The 25,766-nt window shown below is 37.3% G+C and overlaps 1 protein-coding gene across 25 annotated transcripts in view; it reads right to left on the reverse strand.

The window, feature by feature from the left end:
* Positions 1-25,766, reverse strand: part of Agbl3 (ATP/GTP binding protein like 3) — an 88,028-nt gene that overhangs the window by 48,466 nt on the left and 13,796 nt on the right. For 22 of the 25 annotated variants that reach the window (XR_004771681.1, XR_004771679.1, XR_004771678.1 and 19 more), the window contains 7 exons: positions 23,018-23,125; positions 17,037-17,175; positions 15,465-16,244; positions 11,184-11,352; positions 6,506-6,632; positions 5,155-5,255; positions 4,807-4,919 (listed from right to left, as the gene is read on the reverse strand). Coding sequence is in view for 17 of the 25 variants with exons in the window: in XM_027391432.2 (XP_027247233.1) it covers positions 4,807-4,919; positions 5,155-5,255; positions 6,506-6,632; positions 11,184-11,352; positions 15,465-16,244; positions 17,037-17,175; positions 23,018-23,125 (1,537 nt within the window). In the remaining 8 variants the exon portion in view is untranslated. Of the gene's footprint in view, positions 1-4,806; positions 4,920-5,154; positions 5,256-6,505; positions 6,633-11,183; positions 11,353-15,464; positions 16,245-17,036; positions 17,176-23,017; positions 23,126-25,766 lie in introns of those variants that run through there. The other 3 variants (XR_004771683.1, XR_004771682.1, XM_035450716.1) reach the window with 3 other exon arrangements.

Raw genomic sequence — 25,766 nt, forward strand, 5'->3', positions numbered from 1 at the left:
ATATCTGTCCATAAAGAACTTGCCCAATTAAGGGAAGAATTATAAGGAAAGGACATATGGGTGCTATTTTTCATGTCAGTCTATGACTTTGCAGGAAAGATGGAAAATAAGAGAAACTAAGGTAACATGATAGAAGATACCTCTCAGTCTACCTTTAATATAGAAGAGGACAAGCCATTTTTCAGTATGAAAATGAAGGCCTTAACAACAGTCTGTATAGGAAACATGACAACTAGGGAATATTCTGCATTTGATCTGTGATTGTCTGCCAGTCCAATATAATGTAACTGTCCACCTGCGTTCTAACTCTTTGTGATCATGTGTATATGTTATTGATGTGGAGGGATATTTCTATTTTTGGTGTGCAATACAATAGAGACTCAGAAATGATTAGGTTGCTGAGAACAAGTGACTATTGCTGTAGGATAATGACTCTAAATCATTCCCTTTAAGGCTCATGGAACAACACAGAAGAGAGGATGGAAAGAATGTAAGAGCCTGAGGAAAAGGTGGAGGGTTGTATAGCTATTTCCTCTAAATGAAAACGTTTCTCCTGGAAGGAGGTTCACCAGACTCAGGAAGCTAAGAATCCTTCATGGCCCAGGGAGTTCATAAAACTTACAAGACTCAGGAAAGTCAGAAAGTTACAAGATTCACAAAAACCCTACTTCAGGTTGCATAAGAAGTCAACTTCTGGAAAGGAGGAGGTTTTCTTTGATAAAGATGTCAGCGAGTTGGCTGGGTGGTGGTGGCACATGCCTTGAATCCCAGAACTCAGGAGGCAGAGGCTGGTGGATCTCTGAGTTCGAGGCCAGCTGATCTACAGCATGAGTTCCAGGACAGCCAGGGCTGTTATACAGAGAAACCCTGTCTTGGGGGCAGAGGAAGATATCAGCAATCGGTCTTCGGTCACTGTGGGGGCAACTTTTGTGAGTTGTCACCCATGCTGTGAAGGGCTTTTTGGTGCTGCAGCAGCCTTTGGGTTACTAACACTCTGTTGGTAATTCCAATATGTTCATAGGCTCACCAAGCTACATTTAAGTGGAATTACTCCTTTGATCTGTTATTGGTGCCCTAGCTGGGATGAATAGAATTTTATTCACATTTTCCCAGGAAGAGTCACTCAACATAATCCCATTAAAAGAGAGGTCCTATTTTCTCACATTTTAACTACCATTTAGTATTGTCAGTGCTTTGGATTTTTAAGAAGTTCTAAAATGTTTGTTATGGTATTTCATTGTTTTAATTTGCAATTTCCTAATGACAAATGTTAAATTTTCATTAGTTTTTTCCCTTTAAAATTTATCTTTTGTTTTATTTTTAAAACATGAATGAATAACTATGCATTTTTATATCCTCAGTCCCTATAACAATATTATTCTATCTGTATAAAGCTTTTCTGTATTTATTATAGACTATCAGCATATATAGATTTTCCTTATTTCTGTATAATATTCCATAGTCTCAGTGCCTGTCATTGTTGATGGGACATTGGAAATATTCTGCATTTTGTTTTTGTTTTTTTTTGTTTTTGTTTTTGTTTTTTTGTTTTTCCGAGACAGGGTTTCTTTATGTAGCTTTGGAGCCTATCCTGGCACTTGCTCTGTAGACCAGGCAGGCTGGCCTTGAACTCACAGAGATCCGCTTGCCTCTGCCTCCCGAGCACTGGGATTAAAGGCATGCAACACCAACACCTGGCAAGGAAAACTACCTATTTTTAATAGCAATTCTAAACCTGGGTAAGAGAAGTGAGATAGAGTGTTTTAACATACAAAGAAATCTTTTATTATCTAGCACCAAAAACACTGCACAAATAGAGTGTCATAATGTGTTGCCTAGAATGGTTCTTGGTTTTTGAGACAGGGTATCAGGATATAGTACAGTCTGGTCTGAAATTCATAATCCTCCTGCTTTGGTTCCCAAGTCCTGAAATTATAGTTGTGTACTGTCATGCCTAACTAAAACTGCTTTTAAAACATCTTGGCTCTGTTTGAGAAAATGAGACATTGCTTTCTTAGCACCAGTATGCTTATCACTAAGAATCTGTAGGATATAGAATTGTCTGGTTGGTATCTTTCCTTTTGGAAATACTCTATATAGTAATATGCTTATTTGTCTTTTAAAAAGAGGAACATGAAAACCACCACATGCTTTACTAGAGAAATGAAAAATTCAGAAGAAAACTTCCAAATATCTGAGGAACTTAGTATATAGAAGGTGTAGCTGTAGTCTGTGCTTAAGAAAGCAAGATCATAGTAAGTAATAGATGACAATATGTGAAGAAAAAGAACTCTAACAATAAGAACCAACAGTGAGAAGAGTCAATGGGAGGTATGTAGCACTTGTGATTGACAGAATTTGACAAAAATTGCATAACCATTGACACATGGTTCTTAAGCCATGAGAAACATTCTATTAGATTATCTGAAACCTAATGGTTACTGTGTAACTTAACAATAAATCTTAAGAAGATAAAAGTTTAATGTTAGGAAATAAACATGAAATATGTACTATTACTCTCTGACTCACTTTTAGAAGAATCTATACTAGACAGAAAATGGTATTCTCATAAAGCAATTGGAATTCTCACTATAGATTTCTCTCCTGTCCATGTCATAAAATTAAAATAGGATTTTCAAGACAAGACTGTATTAATTATTATTGAATTGTTGATATTTCTATTTGACAGACCAAGTCAGTGTTGGGGAATATCTAACTTTCTGACTTTATCTGGCATTCATCTATATAATTTCAGTAATTTCTATAATGCAAATGAAGCATTTAAGGTCTACAATGAGTCACCTACAGGCTACTTAATTATATTATATTTTAATATCTCTGTCCTAACACAAGTAAATATCCTCTTGTCCTTCTCTCTCTAGAAGACAAGTAACAAGAAAGGGACAGGGCAAAGACAAAGACAAACTCTTCAAAGTCATGATCCCAGAAACCTAACTGGGTCCTATCTTCTATAGTTCTACCATTTCCCAACAATCCAAAATTGAATCCATCAACAGATTGAACCAGCATTACAGCCCTCATGATCTAATCCTCTCTGGAAAGGCATGTGCTTTACTAATCTTTTAGATGTCTTTAGAAGCCAATCAATTTAACAATCAGCACTAATCTCATAAAGTCAACCAATATTCAACTAAGGGTACACAATAGGGAAAGGACAGACTTTTCAATAGATGGCTCTAGGAAACTATATATCACATTTAAAAGAATGAAATTAGACATTTATAATGTAAATCCAAAAGTTCAAAATAATGTAACTATTAAAAATAGTAATGGAGGTTCTTTAGAAAACAAAAATATAGTAACTACTAGGTACTCTGATAATAACTCTGACTAATATTAATGATAAACCATGACTGGGTCTCAATCCAAGAACCCAAATCTAGAGCTGGCATGATAATAGCACTAAAATGTTTTATACAACATTTTTCAAAAACAGTTCACAATTCTACTTATATTAAGTATCTGAAAATAATCTAGTTCATAGTACCAGAGAATGGTAGTTATTAAGAGCAGAAGCAAAAGCAATGGAAATTACATGAAAGTCAGCTAAGGAAGAGGAGTAAATTCTAGAGTTCTACAGTACAATAGTGAACCAACCATCAACAACAATACACTGTCAACTTAAAATTTCATTGAGGGTAAGTCTCTCTTAAGAGTTCTTAACACCTGAAATTTAATTGTAAAGAGAAAGTATCCTACCCCAATGCTAAAAAGGAACAAATAAACCCAACCCAAAACAAACCTCAAACATCTCTTGAGTAAAGAAGCAGGACTTGAGTGCTTTACTATATGGCCCCAGGCAATGTGCTCCTTGGAATTTTATATGTGAAACCTAGAACACTAGACTAATATTGTTATAATGGGCACACATAGTAAACCAATGCAACAAATTGTACATTTACATTGGCAATTGCATTGCTTGATTTCTACTCAAAAGAAATGAAAATATATCACAGAAGAACCTGCACATGGATGCTTTTAGAGTTCTACAGTACAATAGTGAACTGGCAGCAACTAAGATGTTCTTCAGTTGAGTGGGTATTATGGTGTATTCAGACAATGCTGACGTTACTATTTAGAGCTAAAAATAAATGTGCCATCATACCATGAAGATACAAAGGAATTTTATAGGCATGCTAAGTGACAAAAGCTAATACAATTCAAATCAAATAACATTCTGAAAAAGGTAAAACTAAGCAGATAATGATAGCTTTGCAGGTTGCCGGTTGTTAAGGCAGAGGGATGAACGGAGTTATGAGCCATGCAATGAAGACACCTTGTCTTATACTTTGATGGCAGGACACATGTCGTTATAAATTTGTTCAAACCCACAGCATGTGGAAGTACTTTCTAACTGGAGTATCTGTTAATGAGAACTGCACACTGGGTGACAACTGTCAATGAATTCACTCACTGAACATATTTATCACCCTGGGATTATGACAACAGGAGGAGAAGGCTCTGGACATATAGGAATGGGGGATATATGGGAAACCTCTCTGTTGTCTACTCAGTTTTTCTGTGGACATAAAATGCTCTAAATGAGAAAGAGAGAATGCAAAACCAACTTGCTGTGTCTTTCACATATAGTCAACACATGGCACACGGCAGTGCTCATACTGAATAAATCAAAGAAAACCTTGATATATTTGACCAAAATAATGCATTTGTGAAAACTTTCCCCAATGTTAGTCAGAATTTTCTGTGTGGAACTGACAGTAATTTAAGTATTACGTTAAAAGTTCAGCAAAATAATGTAACCACTACTTCAATAACATAACTTACCTAGACTCTACATCCAATGAAATTTCTACTAGAGAAGTATCTGAATCATCAAAAACTCTGTCCAAGTTCAAATGTTTTTCCATTTCTTCTAATTCTTTCAGGCACCGAAAATACTAAGGAAAAATAATAAATGAGCTTATTATAAGAATAACATTGTTTTCTAATTAAACTGATGATGTATGTATGTATATATGTATGTATGTATACATAATAACAGTTATTGGGTGACTACATGCACCCAGACCCAGAAAGCTATCTGGTGTCAAAGGGAAACTTGCTGTAGGACAGCAGACAGCTTACTCATCTAACAGCCTGAATTTGATATGTAGCCAAATTGATGTGACTTACCTTGCTCCGGTCAGGGTCACAGTAGTCCAATAGAGAATCACAAAAATGATATCCCATTGACTCTAAGTCTTTTGTGCTGAAATGAGTGCCTCGTTTATTGCCTAAAACATCAAAAAATTTATTCACCCTGGAGGATGAGTTACTAATTTTTTCTTCTCAGATAAATCTAAATTGTGAGGCACTATAAATAAAACATGGGTACAACTCCATATTCTGTCCTTTGGATTTTCTTCTCTGGAGCAGGTCATTTAACAGTGTAATGCTTTTGCTCATTCCTTTCCCACAACCTGGAGCAAAGCTCATTGAACGTACACTGATGTGTACTGCAAGGCAGAAGAAAAGTCAGTAAGACAGAGTTATGGTCACCAGTGATGATAACTATCAGAAAAATTCCACGAGAAAATGTTTTGTTGTCATCATGAATGATGTTACCTTGGTTTCAGGTCATATAAAAAACTAGGGGATCTCCAGGCATGGTGGCATATACAGTTAGTTCTAGTGACTCAGAAGCAGAGGTAGGCAGATCTTTGTGAGTTTGAGGCCAGCTTATTTTACATAGTGAGTTCCAGGACAGCCAGGGCTATCTAGAGAGACACTGTCTCAGAACGAAAGCAAAAGCAAAACAAATACAAGGTAGAAATTACATATATTAATTTCCAGCATTTCCCTTTTTCGTGTGAAAAGTTCTCTTATGTAGCCCATTCTGGCCTTGAATTCAAGATTTGCCTGCTTTTGTCTCTTGAGTGCTGAGATTACAGGCAGGTACTACCATACAACTTAGATTTGAACCATTTCCTAAGACTGCTAAAATCACTGTAATACAGAATATTCTCACCTCATTAACATATGCTAAGTATGACAGAGATATTTCTTATGTGAGACTACAGAGCATAGCTTCATTTTTAGTTGCAGGAACAAAGGGCTTCCTTTCATATGTAAATTGACAACAACCCATGAGTGAATGAACCATCCAAAGAAATAAATGATGCAAACAGCCAGTCTATTTTTGCTTGGCAAACAAGAAATCAAATAAAAAATTTTAAGTATGTGCATTGCTTTTTCTTGACATAATCAAGAATTCCCATTTTTAAAAATCCACAGGAAATCCCTAAACAGCAACAACAAATACTTGAAGATTAGTAATGAAAGCGTGTGTCCCAGAACTTTGTTTGAGAAACAAAAGGAAATGATGACAAAAAGATACCACACAGTAGAAATGGATTCATCCTGCTCTTAGGACTGAGCATTTAAGTGGGAAGAATATGTTCCCTACTGAACGGTCGCATCATTCGCCTTATGGCAAGCCCAACTTTGATTTGCTGTGGAGGAAGAGGTCGACAAGGACAGTTACCAAGAGTAGATCCGCAGAAGGTGGCTTCCAGAGTGAAGCTGTTCCTGATACCCATCTTCCACATCACAACCCTTCCTGTCCCCTCTTTGCTCTTCTGGACGTTAAACTTGCAAGCTGAGAAGGAAAACTGAGAAGCAGTGATTAAAAATGGCAGGTGTACTTTGGGCGAAGAGGTTAAGAAGGAACATGCAGGCAGCCTCTTTCCCTTTCTTATTATGACACAAAGATACAAGCATCCTTCTCTTTCATTTTTATTGCTACATACAGATACATATGAAAATTCCAGGGGAGTAGCTGGAGGGGAAAATAGGGGAGAAGTGATGTATTTCTCTTTCAATGAAAAAACTTTAAGTGGACAAAAAACAGAATAAAAATAAAATAACATCTCTGCAAAAATTGTAATTCTCAAGGCTGAAGGTGTTACCTATTATTTCCTGGTCAATAAAAATAACTATATTTTTGGTTGTGAGCCTTGTTATGTTTTTGAAGAAAAAGAAGAAGGCACAAGATGAGACATGTTAACTAGTTTATTATAGGCCTGGCAGAGTAGGGAGACTGAGAGAGAAGAGGAACAGGGGTAATGGCTGACCGCCACGGCTGGTTGCCATAGAGAGGCAGAGAGAGCGTGTAGGTGGGAGAAGAGCGAGTGAAGCAGAAGCAAAGAGAGAGAGAGAGAGAGAGAGTGAAGAGCATAAAGAGAGTAAAGAGCAAGCAGCGGGGAATTTGGGACTTTTAAAGGGAAGACTGCGCATGCGCACTGAGGTTCCACACATGCCCAGAGTCCTCAGCAGGCCGTAATGCGTGCAGGTGATGTGGTGATGACATAGCACATTTTCCTGTGCATGCCCTGACTGTTGTCAGGGGGCGGGATCTGTCTCTTAAAGAGATATTACTGATCAGTATTAAAGCCTGAACCTTTCAAGCCTAGCCTTTAATGGCTGAGCCATCTTTCCAGCACAGGAGGCCTAGGCAGTCTATGGGGTCTCTGGCAGTGGAACTAGTATTTATCCCTAGTGCATGAATGGGCTTTGGGAACCCATTTCCTATGGAGGGATACTCTCTCAGCCTAAATACATGGGGTAGGTCCTAGATCCTGCCCCAAATGATGTGTCAGCCTTTGAGGATCCCTCATGGGAGGCCTCACCCTCCCTGGGGAGTGGATTGGGGGTGGGATAGGGGTTGATGGGTGGGATGGGGGGTTGATGAGGGGATAGGAGTACAGGAGAGAGGGAACTGGGGTTGATATATAAAATAAGATTGTTTTTAGTTTAAATAAAATTTTATTTAAAAAATAAAAATAAAAAATAACTAATTTTACTTTATTGTTTGAGACAGGATGTCCTATAGCCTAGGGTGGCCTCTAATTCACTGTGTGGTTCAGATTCAACTTCTGCCACCACTGTCCAAGGTGGGGAATAATTAATTTTATGGAAGATGTATTTATATTTTGAGAAGTTGAAACTATAACCCCAACAATAAAAATACTTTTATCATCATATAACGTGTCCCAAATAAGCTTATTAATCTTTGCTACTGTTAGTATAGGATCTCATACTTTTAGGAACACTTCTTGTTTTGTTGCTTGCTTGCTTTTTGTTTTTTAGAGACAATGTCTTATTATACAGTCAACACTAGCCTCATACTCATGGCAAGCATTCCTGCTGAGATTACAGATGTGTGCCACCACACAAAGAATCTTGCATTTTTTAGTAAGTTCTAGAAAGTCTGCAGGTTTCAGAACGAAGATCCATCCTGTAGATTTCCAGAAATAGAATGAGGAGTCTTGGCTTTCATCTGAAAGATCTTGTGGAGATGTCTTGAAATACTGTCTATAAAGAGATCAAGGTTGTTTGGTTTCTTTTACTAAGACAAGTGTCCACCAAGAGATTTGGGGCTTTATTTTTTGTTGGGGGCCAGGAAAATTCCATTAGGAAATTTCCAGCGGTTCAAGTAACCGGCTCCAGTCTGCACTGAATTGTGGATGCTAGCTGATTTGCTATTGAATAGCATGCCTCAGTGGGGAATGTCCCCTAGTTTGCATCTCTACAGGACTAAGCATTTGAATAGGCCTGCACCTGGGAGGAGGGTTAGGTGTGTAAGTAACAAGTGAGGACAGGGAGAGTTAGGATCCACCAGGCAGAGGGGTCCACGAGAGGAGAGAGAAATGGTTTTAGGGTCAGGGAAGCATGGTTAAGAAACAGCCAAGAAGATGCTGAATAAAGGAAAGACTCCAGTTTTGCAGCATGGAACTGAGAGCTCTTTAAAGGTGACAAGATGTCTGTGTTTGGTCTTTATTGCAGTTGGGTTGCTAAGAGTTTCCAAGTCTATGCTCCCCCACTCAGGCCGAACCTCATGGCTACCGTGGCTTTGATAATTCTATACAATATATTTTGGTAATATTCATTTTCCTGCCCCAATTTCTCCCAGATCCTTTCCTACCCTCCTACCCACCCAACTTTGTTCTCTCTCTCTCTCTCTCTCTCTCTCTCTCATCATCATCATCATCATCATCATCATCATCATCATCCACAACACCACCACCCATGGAGTTTAGATTGTTTTGGTTTACTACTCCTGGGTGTGAGGCCTGTGCTGGAGTGTGGTCAATACACTATGTATCAATCTATTGAAGAAAACTGCTTAACAGTTCCTTAGTTAGGGGTAGGACTTCGTGCCTACTTCCCCTGCTCCATGTTGGGGTTTGGTTCAGCTTGAACTTGAGCAGGTCTTACGTATGTTGTTACAGTTTCTGTGAGTTAATGTGTGCTTCTGCCCTGTTGTACCTGGACAATGCTTTTCCTTGAAGCCATCTACTACCTCTGGCTTTTACTCTCTCTGTCCCCTCTTCTACATACATTTCTGAGTCTTGAGAGTATGATACAGACATCCCATTTAAGGATGAGCATTACAAGTCTCTTTTTCTCTGCATGCTGACCAGTTGTGAGTTAATTAGCATCTAATGCAAGAAGAAGCTGATAAGAGTTGAGCAATGTAAGGATCTACTAGGACAGCTACAGCTATGTCATCAGGAGCAGTTTTATTGCTATGCCCATTTATCAGAATGATAGTAGTAGGTTTCCCCTAGCGTCCATGTCCTATTTAGCTTCAGGTCCTCTTTGACACATGCTACCACAGGAGTGTGGAGGCAAGAAGACAACTTGCAGGAGTTTATTCTCTCCTTCCACCACGTGGGTGCCAGGTGTCAAACTCAGACAAACTTAGCATCAGGTACCTTTACCTGCTGAGCCATCCTGTTGGCCCAGGAATTTTAAATATGGAATGACAGTCTGTGTTTCTTTCCAGCAAGTCAATGTAACTTCTGAGAATATGGTATAAGTTTCCTAAATTTATTAATTGAAATATATGTAACAATTTTTTAGTGTTTTCTGACAACTCGTGAAAAAGTTTCATCAAATTACAAAAATCCCAGGGTTCTTGAGTAGAACCATTAGGATACCGCCCCCCCTTTTATTGTGCTTGTCTGCAGAATCTGCTTGAATTAATATCCCTCTTCTATTCTTGAATTAGTAATTTTTGTCATCTTTCCCTTTCTGGCCAGTTTTAGTAAAGTGTTTCCAGTATTAATTATCTTTCCCAGTATAAGCTTTTTTTTATGATTTTCTCCACTATTTCTGTTTCCACCATGACCAACCTTTTCTTTATTCTGCTTGTTTTCAGTTTAGTTTATTTTCCCTTTTCTAGTTTCTTATGTAGAAACCTAGATATTGACTTGCAATGACTTGCAATCTGGTTTATTCTAATATAAACTTTTCTTACTACAAATTTTATTCTAAGCAGTACTACATTAATTGAATCTCAGAATATTTTGTATGCAGTATATTTATAATCTTTCTTGAAACTTTCTCTTTGACCTCTTTAGAAATGTGGTTTAATTTCTAAGAGTTTGGACATTTTCTTCTTTTGTTGATTTCTAGTCTACTTCCCTGTGGTCAGAGAAGACACTTGATGATTTGAATTCTTTTTAAAGATTTATTTTAAGGTAGGATCTGGTCTGTACTGATGACTTTTCTATGTACATTTACATATATTGTGTATCCTGCTCTTCAGCAGAGTTGTTCTGTAATGACCAATCAAATCCTGCTAGTGTTGGTCAGTTCTTACCTGTCTCCTATTTACCTGTTCTTGTTTACTGAGAAAAGAATTTTAAATCTACACCTTTGATTGCAGATTTGCATGAATGTTGTAATGAGAAATGTTTCAGACAAAACATAGAATTGGAGGTATCTATATTTTAAGCAACAATAGATGTATTAAGAAACATCTATTTAAATGCAGAATGGTTGGTTATAGTGTTCAAAAGACGGGTCAATTTCATGTAAGGCATAACTAGAGATTGAAGACTTTAAGTAACATGTCAATAAATATAAGCTAAAGTAGCTTAGAGAACACAGACACTAAAAAATCTTTTTTAAAGGTTAGGTCTTGAAATTGATAAATACAAATGACAAATTGAGGAAACTTCAAAAGGTAAAATAGAAAATATTTCCAAATTGTTGGGCATTAAACAGACCCCAATTATTGTTTTCTCATGATCAACTGTAAAACTTAATTTAAAAAAACTAAATAAAAAAGCAGGTTAGCAAGTAGGATGAAGCACTTAACTTTTCCACATGAGCAGCATTTACTAAAGGAAAGTTAAACTCTTAAAGGTACTTACTTTATTTGGGCAATTTTTGCTCAGCATAAGTGGAAAGATTCGTTGCTGTAAGTATAATCCTTTTGCTTTAGATCTGTTGCTACCATCACAGCCATACATGAAAATGTTCTGTTTCCTACTATGGCCATGAAGATCACAATATAAAATCACCTCTCGTTTCTCCATTAACCTATCCAAAAGAAAAGGAGCAAGTCACTAAATTTTACCTGTGAATCTTCTCCCACAGGTCCTATAGATTTACAAATATAATAAGCAACATTTAACATCTCCTTTTTTGACTTTTTATTCTCTAGTTTTCCAGTGTAACAACAAATTTCTCTCACTCCCATGACTCCTAGAAGATCTCTCTGTTTTGTACTTTGGTTTTGTGTTGTTCACAGAGGACAGATCACCCTTCCTTTGACTATAACCTTAACAAATGTTCTACCTGACTGGAGAGTCTTCCTCTTCATCTTTTAGTGCTCTCAGGCGTCAGAAGAAGCTTTGTGTCTCACCCCTGCCTACCCAGCCAGTTCAGTGTAGAGCTAAGATGGTTCTGGAACTTGGACACACCTTAATCATACTATTTCCTTGTCACCTGTCTAGGAAATTTTCATGTTCGATATTTAAGCTTGTTAAAGATGGGGAATGTTTAAAAATCATCTAGAATAGTGCTATGCACACAAGCACACAAATATTTGTTTAAAATTGAGTGCCTCAGAATGTGGTCTTGCAAACAGTGGATAGTTAACCTCCAAGAATACCATTCTGAGAAAAATGACACTAAAATTTAAACTGGATTTTTCTAATACAATTCTAATAAATACTTAATGGAAACTATCATGTATTCCTTAAGAGGTCAACCCTTCACCTGTATAATTTAACACTCAGTAATTTTAAATTAAAAAGCAAGCTTCTCAAACTGATGATGAAGATAACTGGCAGAAGAGGTTTTAAAAGTGGCACGCGCCTTCTGCGTCTAGGTGACAATTGTGTACTTTGATCTTTTGTGGGGACCCTACAGTGGGACCAGGACCTGTTCCTGACGAATGAGCTGGCTCTTTGGAATCTATTCCCTTTGGTAGGATGCCTTGAGCAGCCTTGATGCAGTGGGGAGGAGCTTGGTCCTGCCTCAGCTTGATATGCCATGCTTTGTTGATTCCCACAGGAGGTCCATTTTTGTCTCGTCTTATTTTTCAGACTTTATATGGTATTTCTATATCACCTAATCAAAATTACATGTGTTATTTGTTATATCTAGAAGGGTAAATACTAAGATGTTAACAATGGTATTACAAGTATATATTTATAAAAAATCAAACATTACTTTGATTAAAAAACAATGATTATAAAATTTAAAAATAAAATTTGATGTGCATTAATGTCCTGATTTTATTTGATAAAATCCATTTAACACAAAGGAATCAACACATCATTAAAAGTTCTTTGAAAACTAGATTTTAAAGCATGACCACTAAATACGAAACACGCCATCACTGTTAGGTCCAATGGTCAGATTGGTGATATCCAAATGGTGATAGTTCAGTTCCTCCATGAGCATCATTGGAAAGCTGTATATCTGTGTGATTAATTTCTAATGAAATACTACCTCTGAAAGAAAGTGAGATATTAATATTCCTTCCCTTGCACTCATTAAAATAAGTTTTGCCTTTCTTTTTGTCTTTTTGCCCACCGGTAATTAAGTATTCTAAATATTTTGTATGAAGTATCCCAAGTGTTTATTCTTATGTGAACATGCTTTAAGGCTACTTTATATTGTGTATACTTATATCCTGTCACCTTCCTACCCATACCTGCCTGCCTTCTTGTTTTTCATGCCTGCTCTTGATTGAATGCATTAAAGGTCTTTCTCTTTCTTGGAATTCCTTCAGAAATAATTGACTTGACTCCTGCCTTAACCTTGTTACAAGGCAACCTGAGAACTGAGACATTTAAATTAGCTTCCATAGGGACTAGCCAAGTTATATTGGCTTATAGTCCATCGTGTGTCAGACCAGGAACTCAATGTCAAAGATCATTAAATAGACATCATAGAGAATGTATGGGCATTCTGTTAGCTGCCTTTATATATATGTTTCATTTTAAAATAACAAGATGGACACAAAAGCTGGAAAAACAGTGCACTATTCCACTTCTTTTGCAGTTTCTCTTTTTGGTTAGCATATTGCATAACTCTATTATGCTCTCAAGAACAAAGAAACCAATCTTGGCACATTACTATCATGAACTAACCCCCAACTTTATTTAGAGTTCATTAGTTTTTCCACTAGAGCCCTCAATTCTAAGCCAGACTCCTGAACCCATGTTACTTAATCATTCCCCAAATAACTACAAGGAGGCCTGGCATTAACATTTGCAAAAGCTATATAAAACCAGGATTTCAGGTTTTTATGGGGCTTTGCACTTCTTACTTTCCAAAACTGATAAAAAGATTTATCTGAAAGTGGAAGTTGAGGCTAGACTAAGACACTCAGAGCCACGCCAGGAGCTTCTACCTTCTGTTTCTATGAGGAGTTGGGGTGACCTGTGGCTCCTTGATTTTGTAACAAGTACCTTGTATCTGTAGCTGTGAGGAGTTCTGCTATGAAAGTTGGATAAGAAGACAGTAATCATAGGATGACCCCAGCTAAGACTCCTAGAAAAAGTGGAGAGGGTGCCTGAACCGGCTTTCTCCTGTAATCAGATTGTTGACTACCCTGATTGTCATCATAGAACCTTCATCCAGTAACTGATAGAAGCAGATGCAGAGATTCACACCCAAGCACTGGGCTGAGCTCCTGAAGTCCAGTCGAAGAGAGGGAGGAGGGATTAGACGAGCAGGGGGAGGAGGGAGAGTCAGGATCATGATGGGGAAACCCAGAGACAGCTGACCGGAGCTAGTGGGATCTCATAGACTATGGACTGACTGCTGGGCTGCATGGGACTGAACTAAGCCCTATGAATGTGGGTGACAGTGTGTGAAGTTGGTCTGTTTGTGGGATCCCTGGCAGTGAGACCAGGATTTATCCCTGGTGCACGAACTAGCTTTTGGAGCCCATTCTCTATGGGGGAATACCTTGCTCAGCCTTGATGCAGCAGAGAGGGACTTGGTTCTGCCTCAACTTTGGGGGGCCTTTCCCTTTCTGAGGAGTGGATGGGGGTGGGAGGAGGTGGGGGCGAGAGTGGGAGGAGGGAAGGGGAACTGTGGTTAGTATGCAAAATGAATAAAACATTTAAAATAAAAAAAATGGGGAAAAAGAAGACAGTAATCTCTATAATAGAAGTTGTTATAACAATCGAGTCACCCTAAATATTTACAACGAATTTCCGTATCTACATAATTGTATTAGTACTTTTCTTTTGCATGTGAGAAATCATATGAATACATTTAGAGGCAGATTTGGGCAGATTTGTAATACTTTTCCCATTTTATCCTCTTAACTTTGAGATATTAGTTCCATTCTAGAGACAACAAAACTGAGACTTAGTTTGGTTTTTAAATTGCACAAAGGTGCACAGTTAGTAACTGATGTAACATCAACTCTAATATAGTATGTTTAAGCCCCAGGCCCAAGGAATGGGTGTTCTGTTTCCAATAGACTTTCTATTTATGACTGTTAATACCTGAATCTATCTAATAATTAATTCACCCTTCAAAAAACACTTAAGTACTAAGTTGATTTTACTGTTCTAGATTTAGTAAATTTAAATGTGTTCAAATTCTTCTGTGGGCAAATGAGACTATATTATTCATGAAAATTTAAATAACTACACCAACTAATAGTCTAAAGACTCAGCCAGCCAGTGGTGGCACATGACTTTAATCCCAGCACTCAGAGGCAGGCAGATCTCTGTGAGTTCGAAGCCAGCCTGGTCTACAAAGCTACACAGAGAAACCCTGACTCAAAAAACCAAAACAAAACAAAAAAAACAAAAAACAAAACAAAACAAAAAAACAACAAAAAACCTGAAGGACTCATCCAGCACTGTGCAATTGGCATACTGCAGAAGGCTTTGGTCTGTAGTTAATTTTCATATATAAATGATAAAAAGATATACAGTGTAACCAAATCAAATTCATGACATGCAAACTTCACAGTTTCACAAAGACATTGAAATGTTCTGGAGTTTGTTTACAGTACAAGAAAGGTATATGATCAGAGTTGGAAAGAAAGGAAAATTGCTTATGAAGGACCTCAAGTTAGAGTAAAAGAAATGAATCGAATTGTATGAGCAAAGTTCTTTTTACCAAATTTACTAATGAAGCAGAGATTAATTTGTACAATTTGAAGATTATTTTACCTATGGATCATGTTCCTTGTATACCAAACAGAAGGGAAAGATTCCTTCAGGAGAGATGTGTAATTACGGTTTAAATCCCGTCCGGCTAAGGAGCATCGGTAATTCCCCACAATCACACCGTCTGGATTCAGCATGGGCACCACCTTGAAGATGAAAGTGTCCCGAAGCAACCGCGCGTCACTCGAGTCGCCTAAAATATAATCTAGGAAGCCTTTCATGATCCAAGAGCTGTTGGTCTCTCCTGGATGGACCCTTGCAGTCAAAATCACAGCCTTGCGCTTTCTTGAGTCACTGTTCTTCAAGGGAGTAGTGATTGTCAAGACATAAACCATATTCCTAGCAAGCGTGTGGCACAAGACACGTATTTTACAAAACTTTGATCTTACTGGGTCACTGTTGATGCCAGAAAGGTATTCTTGAAGGTTGGTGTAAGTGTATGGATAGCAGTGAGCAAAGTAGCACGTGTCCTTGTTGTGTGGAAACTGAAATGTCCACGTCAGAGAAAAAAAATGGCGCCCATCTTGCCCAAGATTGTTTTTATAATACTTGATTTGGTCTCCTATTCTCTGCCAGCCAATGTTATGAATCTTGGCCTCTTTTTCAGAATAGAACAGTGGCCTCATACCCCGATTGTAAAGACTAGCAGGCTTTGTGAAGTTGACAATAGTGAATCTGTAGACTATTTCTGCTTGAGTATTAGTGACCTGGAAATAGTACCACTGAGTATGCTTATTTGTGAAGAGGTCTGGGCGCACAGTCAACTGGTATTCATAATCTGCCCTAATACACAAAAAAGGGAAGGAAAAAAGCACGTAAGAATGATATTTAAAATAATCTAATTTTATCTATTTCATATAGTCATAGACAGCTGGGTTTTTTTGAAGAAACAATTTATACTTAGAATTTGACAGCAAACAACCACAAAAAGTAAGTTTTGAAAGTATTATTTCATGAGAAACTGATTATATTTAAATAGGTAGCCTTTATATTTCTTTGCAAATGCAGAAATTCAATAAAATTTTGTATATTTCAATACAATTATTTCCTATAAAATAAATAGGTAAAGAGTAATTGAAACTGAAGAACAAAAATCAGTGTTGTTTTTCTCTTGAAGCACATACTTTATTTTCTAATAATTCCAGTTCTAGGAATATAAAATAACCATCACTGAGAAAGGTCTGAAAGTACATTTAAAGTAACACAATTACATGGGTTTCAAAATTTGAGCTCATAGCAAAAAACAATCTGGTAACTATCCATACCCATACTTAGTCACTGAAGATACTCAATGAAGGAAAAACACTTTTCACTGTAAGATTTATTTACATACTAATCTTTTCTGATTTTGACTTTTCCTTACCAAGTAGCTTTTTTTTTTATAAATAAATGTTCATATACAGAGTTATAAATATTGACCTAAGAATGGGTTACATAAGCCCTTAAAACCCCTAATTAGCATTTATACTTCAGGAATTACTGTTAAGTAATGGAGACTAAGAACTTTAATGTACATAATCCAAAAAACGGGTAGCTAATGGCCTACTTCCTCTAATAAAAATAATTAAAACCTACACTTTGACTACCTTCTGTAGATTACCACTCTCAAACCTTGCTTCAAACACCAAAGTGTTGTCACAGTTATCCACAGGTTGTTTCAAGGGTGTCCGGTTACCCCCAACTCGGGAATACACAAAACAGGGCTCTTTGTAAGCTGATGAGAGAAGACCAAATCAGAGTCAGTAAAATACCCAGACAATCTCATATGCAACATGTTCCTAAAGAACCCACAGACCAAAGAAAACCATCACAGGCATATTAAACATGAATGACAAATCAGACACTGCACCAACATTTGGGAGCTGGAGTGAAAGCTGTACTTAGGGAAAAGCTTACAGCGTTAAATGCTTCTAAGTTTTAAACACTAGAAAGCCTTAAAATCAGAGGACAAATTCTGGGTTCTGCTTAGGACACAGAACACTGCAAAGTGCATTGTTTTAGTCCTGTAACAGAAAAAAGTACTACTGTGGGTAAATTTACAACTTTTTTTTTTTTTTAACTACTGAAAATTCTATTATCTATGGTTGCAGGACAATTGCTCAATTCAAAATCTAAGGCCCTTAAAGGAAAGATGAGTCATGAGTATTGGCTTACTTGGTGTAGACTACAGCAGAAAAACATTCATTTAAAAATGTAACCAGTTAGGGCTGGCCAGATGGTTCAGTGGTTAAGGGCATACTGCTCTTGCAGGGAACTTGAGTTTGGAGACCAGTGCTCAGACACTACCTGTAACTCCAGCTTCAGGGGACCCAATGCTTGTGGCCTTCACAAGCACCTGCATTCTTGTGTACATATTCACAGGAGACATATAATTTAAAAACAAGTCTTTTTAAAAATTACAACTGTCATCAAAACGTTGAGTGTGGGCTAGAAAGAGAAAGCAGATGTCTGAGAGGATATGAGGGATATTTGGGTATAAGGGAATTTTGTCTCCATAATAGTTCTGCGTGTGGACATAACCTGATATTCACACATACAAAAAAAAGAAAAAAAGAAAAACACGCTTCTGAGAAAGCATTATTTCCAATGCATAAAACCCTACCTAGATCATTTCTCCCTCCTCCTTATGTAACAAAATCTTAAATTCTTGTGACATAAGGACAACAAACACTGTCATCTTTAGGGAACTAGTATTAATTTACATTATCTGGAAAAAGAAATCTTTGCAAAATCCCAAATCCTTTACTACTTGGGGAAAGGAGGGAATTACAAGATGGAACCATGTTTTGTTGCTGACATGTCTGAGAACGAGGGACATGGTGTCTGACTAAGGTTTAAACAGAACCACAGGGTTCTGATTAACAGTCTCCCCCAAACAGTGTAAGAGGGCATGAGTAAAAACTAACAAGGATTTATGAATTGGAGAATATGGAGCTCAGAGAAAATTTCCTTACAGTATAGCACAATGAAAAAGATATAAAGCTAAGAACAGCCCAGGACTGAGAAGATGCCCCTGCATCATCCAAAACGGTGATGTAGAGGAATTCGAACCCTGTGCTGCTGTAAAGGTAAGAAGACCAAGAATCCATCTAATACTAACTTAATCCCCAAACTGATTGAATCAATACCCTCCCCACTAATCTCATACATACACTTACAGTTAGATTCTGGATGGTTTTTTTTTCAGTTTTCACACATAAAAATTATCCGCTTTTCCACCTAGATAAACTCCTTCGCTATCAACCAGAGAATTTCAACCCACATGCTTATGCACAAACATACACAGAGACAATCCCTCAGACATGGGTCAAGAGGGGAAACTACGTAACCAGTTTAACAGAATGAAGATGCTGAGCCTCTCAGGTAAAACATTGAGAAGGAGTAAGATAAGCTAAAGAGCCAAGTGTAAGAGAATGTGCAAGATGGGATGGAAATGTAAGACAGCATCAAACACAGTATGACAAGTGAAGGGCAGTAACAAAAACTAAAACTGTATAGAGCAAGGGAAATGCTCACTAAACACAAGGATGGCGAACAGAAACAGCCAAAACTCAAGCAGGAGTTTCTAAAACAAAAGTAACACAAAACAAACAAAGTAAGAATGCCGGATCCAAGAATGGTTAGACAGTATTAAATAACCTAACATATCCACATTGAAGAAGGAAAGTGTGAAGAAACAAGACAAGATTCTGACAGTAGATACTGGCACCAAACCCAAGTTTTAAAAAGTTCAAGGAACAACAAACCTATCTATGTAGGAACAAGGATTAAAAGTCTCAGGGGTTTCAAGTCTGGGACATTTTTCAAGTGCTGTAAGATAAAATTTGTCAAGTAGGCAATTTTTTCTTTTTCTGAAACAGAATTAATTTGCATTACAAGAAATAGTAAAGTTTTCCAGGTAGAAGTGTTACTAGATAGAAACTTGTATCTCCACACTAAATAAGTAAATAAACAAGTTTTTGAAGGCCAGGGAGCTAGATAGTTCAGTCAGTAGAGTATCTTCGGAGCAAGCAGGAGGACCTTTGTTCAACTTCCAGAACCCACATTCTTAAAAGTCAGATACAGTGGCTGAGCCTCTAATCCAAGCACTGGGGAGGCAGAAACAGACAGATCCCTGAAGTGTGCTGGGCTAGCCAATCTAGCCTACTCAGTGAATTCCAGGCTATGAGGCACACTATGGAAAAAACCCAAGGTGGACAGCATCTGAGGAATGACACACAAGGCTGCCCTTATGGCTTCCACATGTATATGCTCACATATATGTGCATGCATTCACACATCACACAAAAGAAATTAGTACTAGAAATTAAAAGTAAAATAGTCACTTTTCTTAAATGATCTAAAAGATTATTAGTGAAGGAAATAGTAACTTTGTAGCATATGAAAAAGTAAAAGTACATTTGAAATTATGATAAAAAGGAAATTGGGAATACACTTTTATAAGATTTTTGTATTATATATGAAATGACATGGGGTTATTTGAAAGCAATTTTATATTTATTTTAAAATTATTAGTTTTAAGGATTTATTTATTTTTATTTTTATACGTGTATTTGAGTGTCTGTATGCAAGTGTGCACAATATGCATTCCTCGTGCCCACAGAGGCCAGAGGAGGGTGTTACAGCCCTTGGAACTGGAGTGACAGGTGGCTGCTGACTCCCCAGCATGGGTGCTGGAAACTTAACTGGGATCCTCTACAAGAGCATAAAGGGCTTTAATTACTGGGCCATCTCTCCATCCCCAGTTAATTTGTTTTTGAGACAAGCTTTTTCTGTGTAGCTCAGGCTGTCCTTGAACTTGTGATCCTCTCACTCAGCCTCCTGAGTGCTAAGATACAGGCATGTGCCACTAACACTCAACTGCAAGGAGAGTCTTTTATAAAGACATATATTGAAAAACCTAAGGCGACCACACAAAAACCTAAACAGGTATACATAAATCAATAGTTGGGATAAATAGGACTAGATATAGGCAAATTAATCTCAAAAGATAAAATGTAATAAAAATTAAAAAGACATGAAAATACACACAGCAAGATAGCAGGTACTGAATCTAATCACATCAAAATTTATACTGACTATAGTAATTTACAACATATCTTCAAACTATATAAAAACTGGCTATATGCTGTATATACCTACATTTAAAAAAATGAAGAAAACATATTAAAAATAGAATGATGGCCACACCTTTAATCCCAGCACTTGGGAAGCAGAGGCAGGTGAATCTGTGAGTTGGAGGCCAGCCTGGTCTATATAATGCATGCCAGGCTAGTGAGTGTTACACAGTGAGACCCTGCCTCACATCAACAACAACAACAAAAACAAAAAAACAAAACAAAACAAAAAATTTTTTCAATGATGGAAAAAGATATGCTATATAAATACTAATCAAAAGAAAGCTCAAGTGGCTATTTTTGTATCCAAGTACGCTGCTATGGGTAAAACTACACCATCTGTGTGTGGTGGCTGCACAAGCATCAATGCATCAGCACAGAAAAACTTGTCTGGAATAGACTGACATGTATACTGTGAACTGGCATTTCATAAAGGTAGCTAGACAGTCTGTGGAGGATGGATAGGAGAGTCTTTTCAACAGTGTCTTTTCAGAAACAGTGGAGTGGGAAAACAAACCTTAACTTTTATATTCCAAAGTGTGTATCAAAAATTATTCAAAATTGATCATGAGTATAAAAAGAGAGCAAGTTGTTTGTAGTTATACAGGGGTGAATTACTTTGCAATATAAGAGCATTAGGTAGCACGGTGAATCTGAAGAACACAGTTCTGAGGCAGAGAAGCCAAACACAAAGGCATGCTTGCTGTATGAGTTTATCTCCAGAAAGCTTAGGATCACTGACAAATCAGAACAACGCTTGCTCAGGGGTCCATCTGGGAGTTCACCAACAAGTGGACAAACAAAGACGTTCTGGGGTTCCATATTTCCACATTTAATGCAAAGATGCATTATTTTTACAACTAATTTTAAAAACCGTAAACTTAAACCTATTTCACTGTTCATAAATATACCTTAATTTATCATATCATGCAGTGTCACACACAGTCTTCCACAACCTATCTTAGGGCTACAACTTTCTATGAATCTTTAGTTTTCACTTGTATTTAATTTACATCTTACTTACGGAAACCCTTTTCGATCCTGTTTTTTTTTTTTTTTTCTAATAAAAATGGAGAAATGTAAGTATTTTCAAATGATTTTTTATATGCTAGCTGAAACTCAAGTATGGTAGAAAGTTTTCATCTTCAAATCTCATTCCCATTGCTTGCCTTAAAGGTAGATTTCCACAATTGCCAACTTTAACGCTAAAATCACATGGTTTTAACAGCAATGCACATGGTTTCTCCCTCAGGCCCATCCTCTACTCTCTTCCCACTGCGTATTTCTCCCCACTACAGTTTCTGTGGAGCCTGATCTTCATGGGCAGTCCGGGGGTGGGGGCGGTCTTTGAGCCTCTGGGATGTGGACAGTGGGATGCTCTGGTAGAACTCGGGAAGGTAGGAGGACATTAAGCTATCTCCCCCAGTGCCACAGGTGGCCACTGTACGGTTCTTCACTGAAAGCCATAGTTGTTTGCGGGCTGCTTTCCCCCACAGTTAAAGGTTCTAGGGTCTAGAAACCATCCCACTTTCTTACTCATTCTTACTCACTCTTATCTGCTTGGCTGTAAGTTCATTAAGTTTCGTTAAGCTCTCATAAGTTACTCCATGTAAACTCTGACAGAATCCTTATTAACCTAAACCACTTCATTTTTTTTTAGTGACCTTATTTCAGTTATGTGTGGAAGATTTAATGTTAGTCATGTAAATATTTGGAAAAGAGTTTAAAGGTTGAGAGGTACTTTAGTGTTTATATGTGTGATTTCTATGATTGTTACTGTATGGAAACAGTCACTGTGAACTTTTCTTTGCCTTCTCAATATGCATGCTCCCTGGAAGCTATTTTAATATATAGAAACAATAAGACATCAAACTCTGATGAGGAAATTTCACCGCAGTCCCATAGTTCCTGACTTCAGGGACTGACTGGGACACTGGTCCAGACTTGTGTTGGATAATCAGTATGCACTATCATAAAGGCGGACAAGACTTTTATATTTGTAGAGCTCTTAAAATGCCAATGTTAAGAATCTTTCCTGGAATATAATCTTGAACTTTATTTGCAATGTAGACTATTTTCTTTTCTTTCAAAGATGGTAACATAAAAAAAATTTAACAAAGGATCATTTGAATGAGTCTACATAGGTAAACTGCAGATAATGAGAGAATAACGATTTTGCAGACAATATCACTAGACTTACATTTGAAAACAAAACATAATTCATTCTATATGGAACTCTCTATTTAATAGACAGCATATTTAAAATATGTCTTCAAATACATCATCTGCACTAAACATTTGAATTAATATGTAGTCATACATTTTAAGACAACAGGGACTTCCTAGTAATTTGAAGTTCCCTCTAGAGATAACAAGTCTAAGACATCAAACCAGGCACCAAATTATATTTTACAGCAATGTGTCAGAGTGTATACCCACCATCTTCAGCTAGGTAAACCACAGTATCTTCTTTGTTATTTGGGTAAACCGGTTCTATTTCCAGGCCTGTTGGAACATATACCGGCTCAGGAAAAAAAGGAGTCCACTCTAGAAAAAAAGGAGGGGGCATTATTTGAATATGACTTCAAAATAAATCTGCATATATACTTTCCAATTACTAATTGATACATACCTAGCCCCAAATTCAATGTTTTATGTATTGCTAGAATTTTACCAAGGATTCATCACAAGTAAATAACACTGTCACAGTGTAACAAAACTCCTGACTGGATATGCACCTTGTTCTAACTTCCTGTTGAGCTCAGCACCAGTTATTTTATGCCTATGAGCTCTACAGTAGTTTCTACTTCTCTCGGTCCTTCAAGGCAGCTTACCCCACTTCTCCATGTCCTGCTCATCCCACTTTATACTTTCTGCTTCCTTTGTGTTCAGCCTTTTGCTTGGTCACCCCTTAAATTTGTAAACAGATTTATGTTTCTTCTCTCTCTAAGGGCGAATATTCTTAGACTTCCACAAAAATTCCAATTATAATTTTTTTGGGATTATTCCGAATCTATAAACTTGGGAATAACTGATGTCTTTAAAAGTATGAGCCTTCCAAAAACATGGCTCTATTATCGCCCTATATATTACTTTTAATTTCTGTGATCAAACAGCTTGACAGAAACTTAAAGGAGAAAGGATTTATTTTTGTTTGTGGTTTTAGTGGGTTCCATCAGTAATGGCAGGGAAGGCACAGTAGAGCAGCTCAGTTCACATCACACTACTGAGGGCCAGGGACCAGAGAAGGGATGCTGGTTCACATCACACTACTGAGGGCCAGGGACCAGAGAAGGGATGCTGGTACTCCTCAGCACACTCCCTCCATTATTCTATCTGAGGTGCCATCTGCATTCGATGAGTCTTTCTAGCCTCAGCCACTCCTCTCTGGAAATAGCCTTTATTTACTTAAATCTTTAAAAATTGCTATTGTTAATGCTTTACAGGTATATACAAGACTTCTATGTCTTTTGTTAGGTTTATTTCTAGGTATATCGTTTTCTAACTGACTTGGAAACAATTGGATATATGTGGAAAATGTACAACAGTAAACCAGAATTGTTTCCCTAAAATACTTTTAACAATACAATACTAAATCCTTTCCAAATGCTTACGTATTCCTGACAAAGAAAACAATCCTCTTGTACACCCATCAAGAGTATTAATTTTGGTTTGTTACTACTATCTAACCCTCAGACCCTAACAGAGACTTTGCCAGTTGTGTCAGTAGTAAAAGGGTCCACTTTAAAATTGCACATTGCACTTAATTATGTTTTTTTTTGTGATTTTAGTTTTTGAAATGGTCTCAGGCTGACCTTGAACTTAAGGATCGTCTTATCCCACCTCCCGATGCTGTAATTACAGGTATGTGCCACCACCACATTGGACCTCATAATGTGTATTTAGCCTCTTTCAATATGGAATAGTTTTTCAGTTTTACATGGCTCTGACATTTCTGAACAGTACAGTCATACTTCCAATTTCAGCTAAGAGATTTATAGAATAAAGACAGGATATTGTCCTCATCCTTACAATTAAAAAGAAAACCCTAAACTGGACAAATTCCAAATAATTTTATTGACTCTACTACAGTACTGAAGTTACAGGCTACCTAGGTACTCCAAAATCTGGAAAGACAGGTGAGCATCTAAATGACAAAGTAGACCTTGAACAACTGTCTAAGTTGCTGTTGACTCTACACTGTTAAAAGGCACAGCCACAGAATTTTAACATAAATCATGAATGTGTAAAGATCCTTTTCAAGGAGGGGCGATATAGAACACAAAGGGTTAGCACCTGCTGGACTTTTCCTCCATTAACTTGTAACAAAACTCCACTAAGAGCCATCTATCCATCCCCCCCCCCCTCGCAAAGAACAAGATGCATTATTATCTAGAATAGAATGCTCATTACATCTGGGGAGAGATGTTATATTGTTTACTTATTTTGGGTGTATGTGAGTACACACATCCTACAGAGTGCCTGAGGTCAGCGGACAGTTTGTGGGAGTCAGTTCTCACTTTCTACAACACAGGTTCTGGGGATTAAACTTAAGTTATTGGTTGTGGCAGCAAGTGCCTTTATACACTGAGTCATCTTGCCTGCCGTATCTGTTATTTTGTCTCTATGTACCTTCAAATTCTCATTTCACACAAGTGCAATGGTGTGATATTTATCTTTTATCTGCCTTCCCAGAATAATGTTTGTAAGGTTCATCCATCTTGCAGCATGTGTTCAATACTTCACTCCTTTCATGGCTAGTTGAGATCTCACTCATTCATTATACAGCTACATCACATGTTTATCCATTTATCTCTTGATGCACATCTGGATTATATTCATATTTGGACTATTATGAGTAACACTGCTATTGACATTTGTGAGTTTCTGTTTGGACACATCTCATTTCTCCTGGGTGTACCTAGGGGTGAAAATGCTCTTTGACTTTCATGCCAAAATGTTTCAAAAGTGATTACATAGCTTTACATTCTCTCCAGTGTATCAGGCTTCCAGTTTCTCTACATCCTCATCAACACTTGCTGTGATCTGACATTTTGGTCCTAGTCATCCTAGTGCCTGTAAAGTGGCATTCAGTATAGCATCAATTTGCATTTTCCTTTTTTTTTAAAAAGATTTTATTTATTTATTTATTTATTATGTATACAACATTCTGCTTCCATGTATATCT

Source organism: Cricetulus griseus, assembly GCF_003668045.3.
Source record: "Cricetulus griseus strain 17A/GY chromosome 1 unlocalized genomic scaffold, alternate assembly CriGri-PICRH-1.0 chr1_0, whole genome shotgun sequence".
NCBI lineage: Eukaryota > Metazoa > Chordata > Mammalia > Rodentia > Cricetidae > Cricetulus > Cricetulus griseus.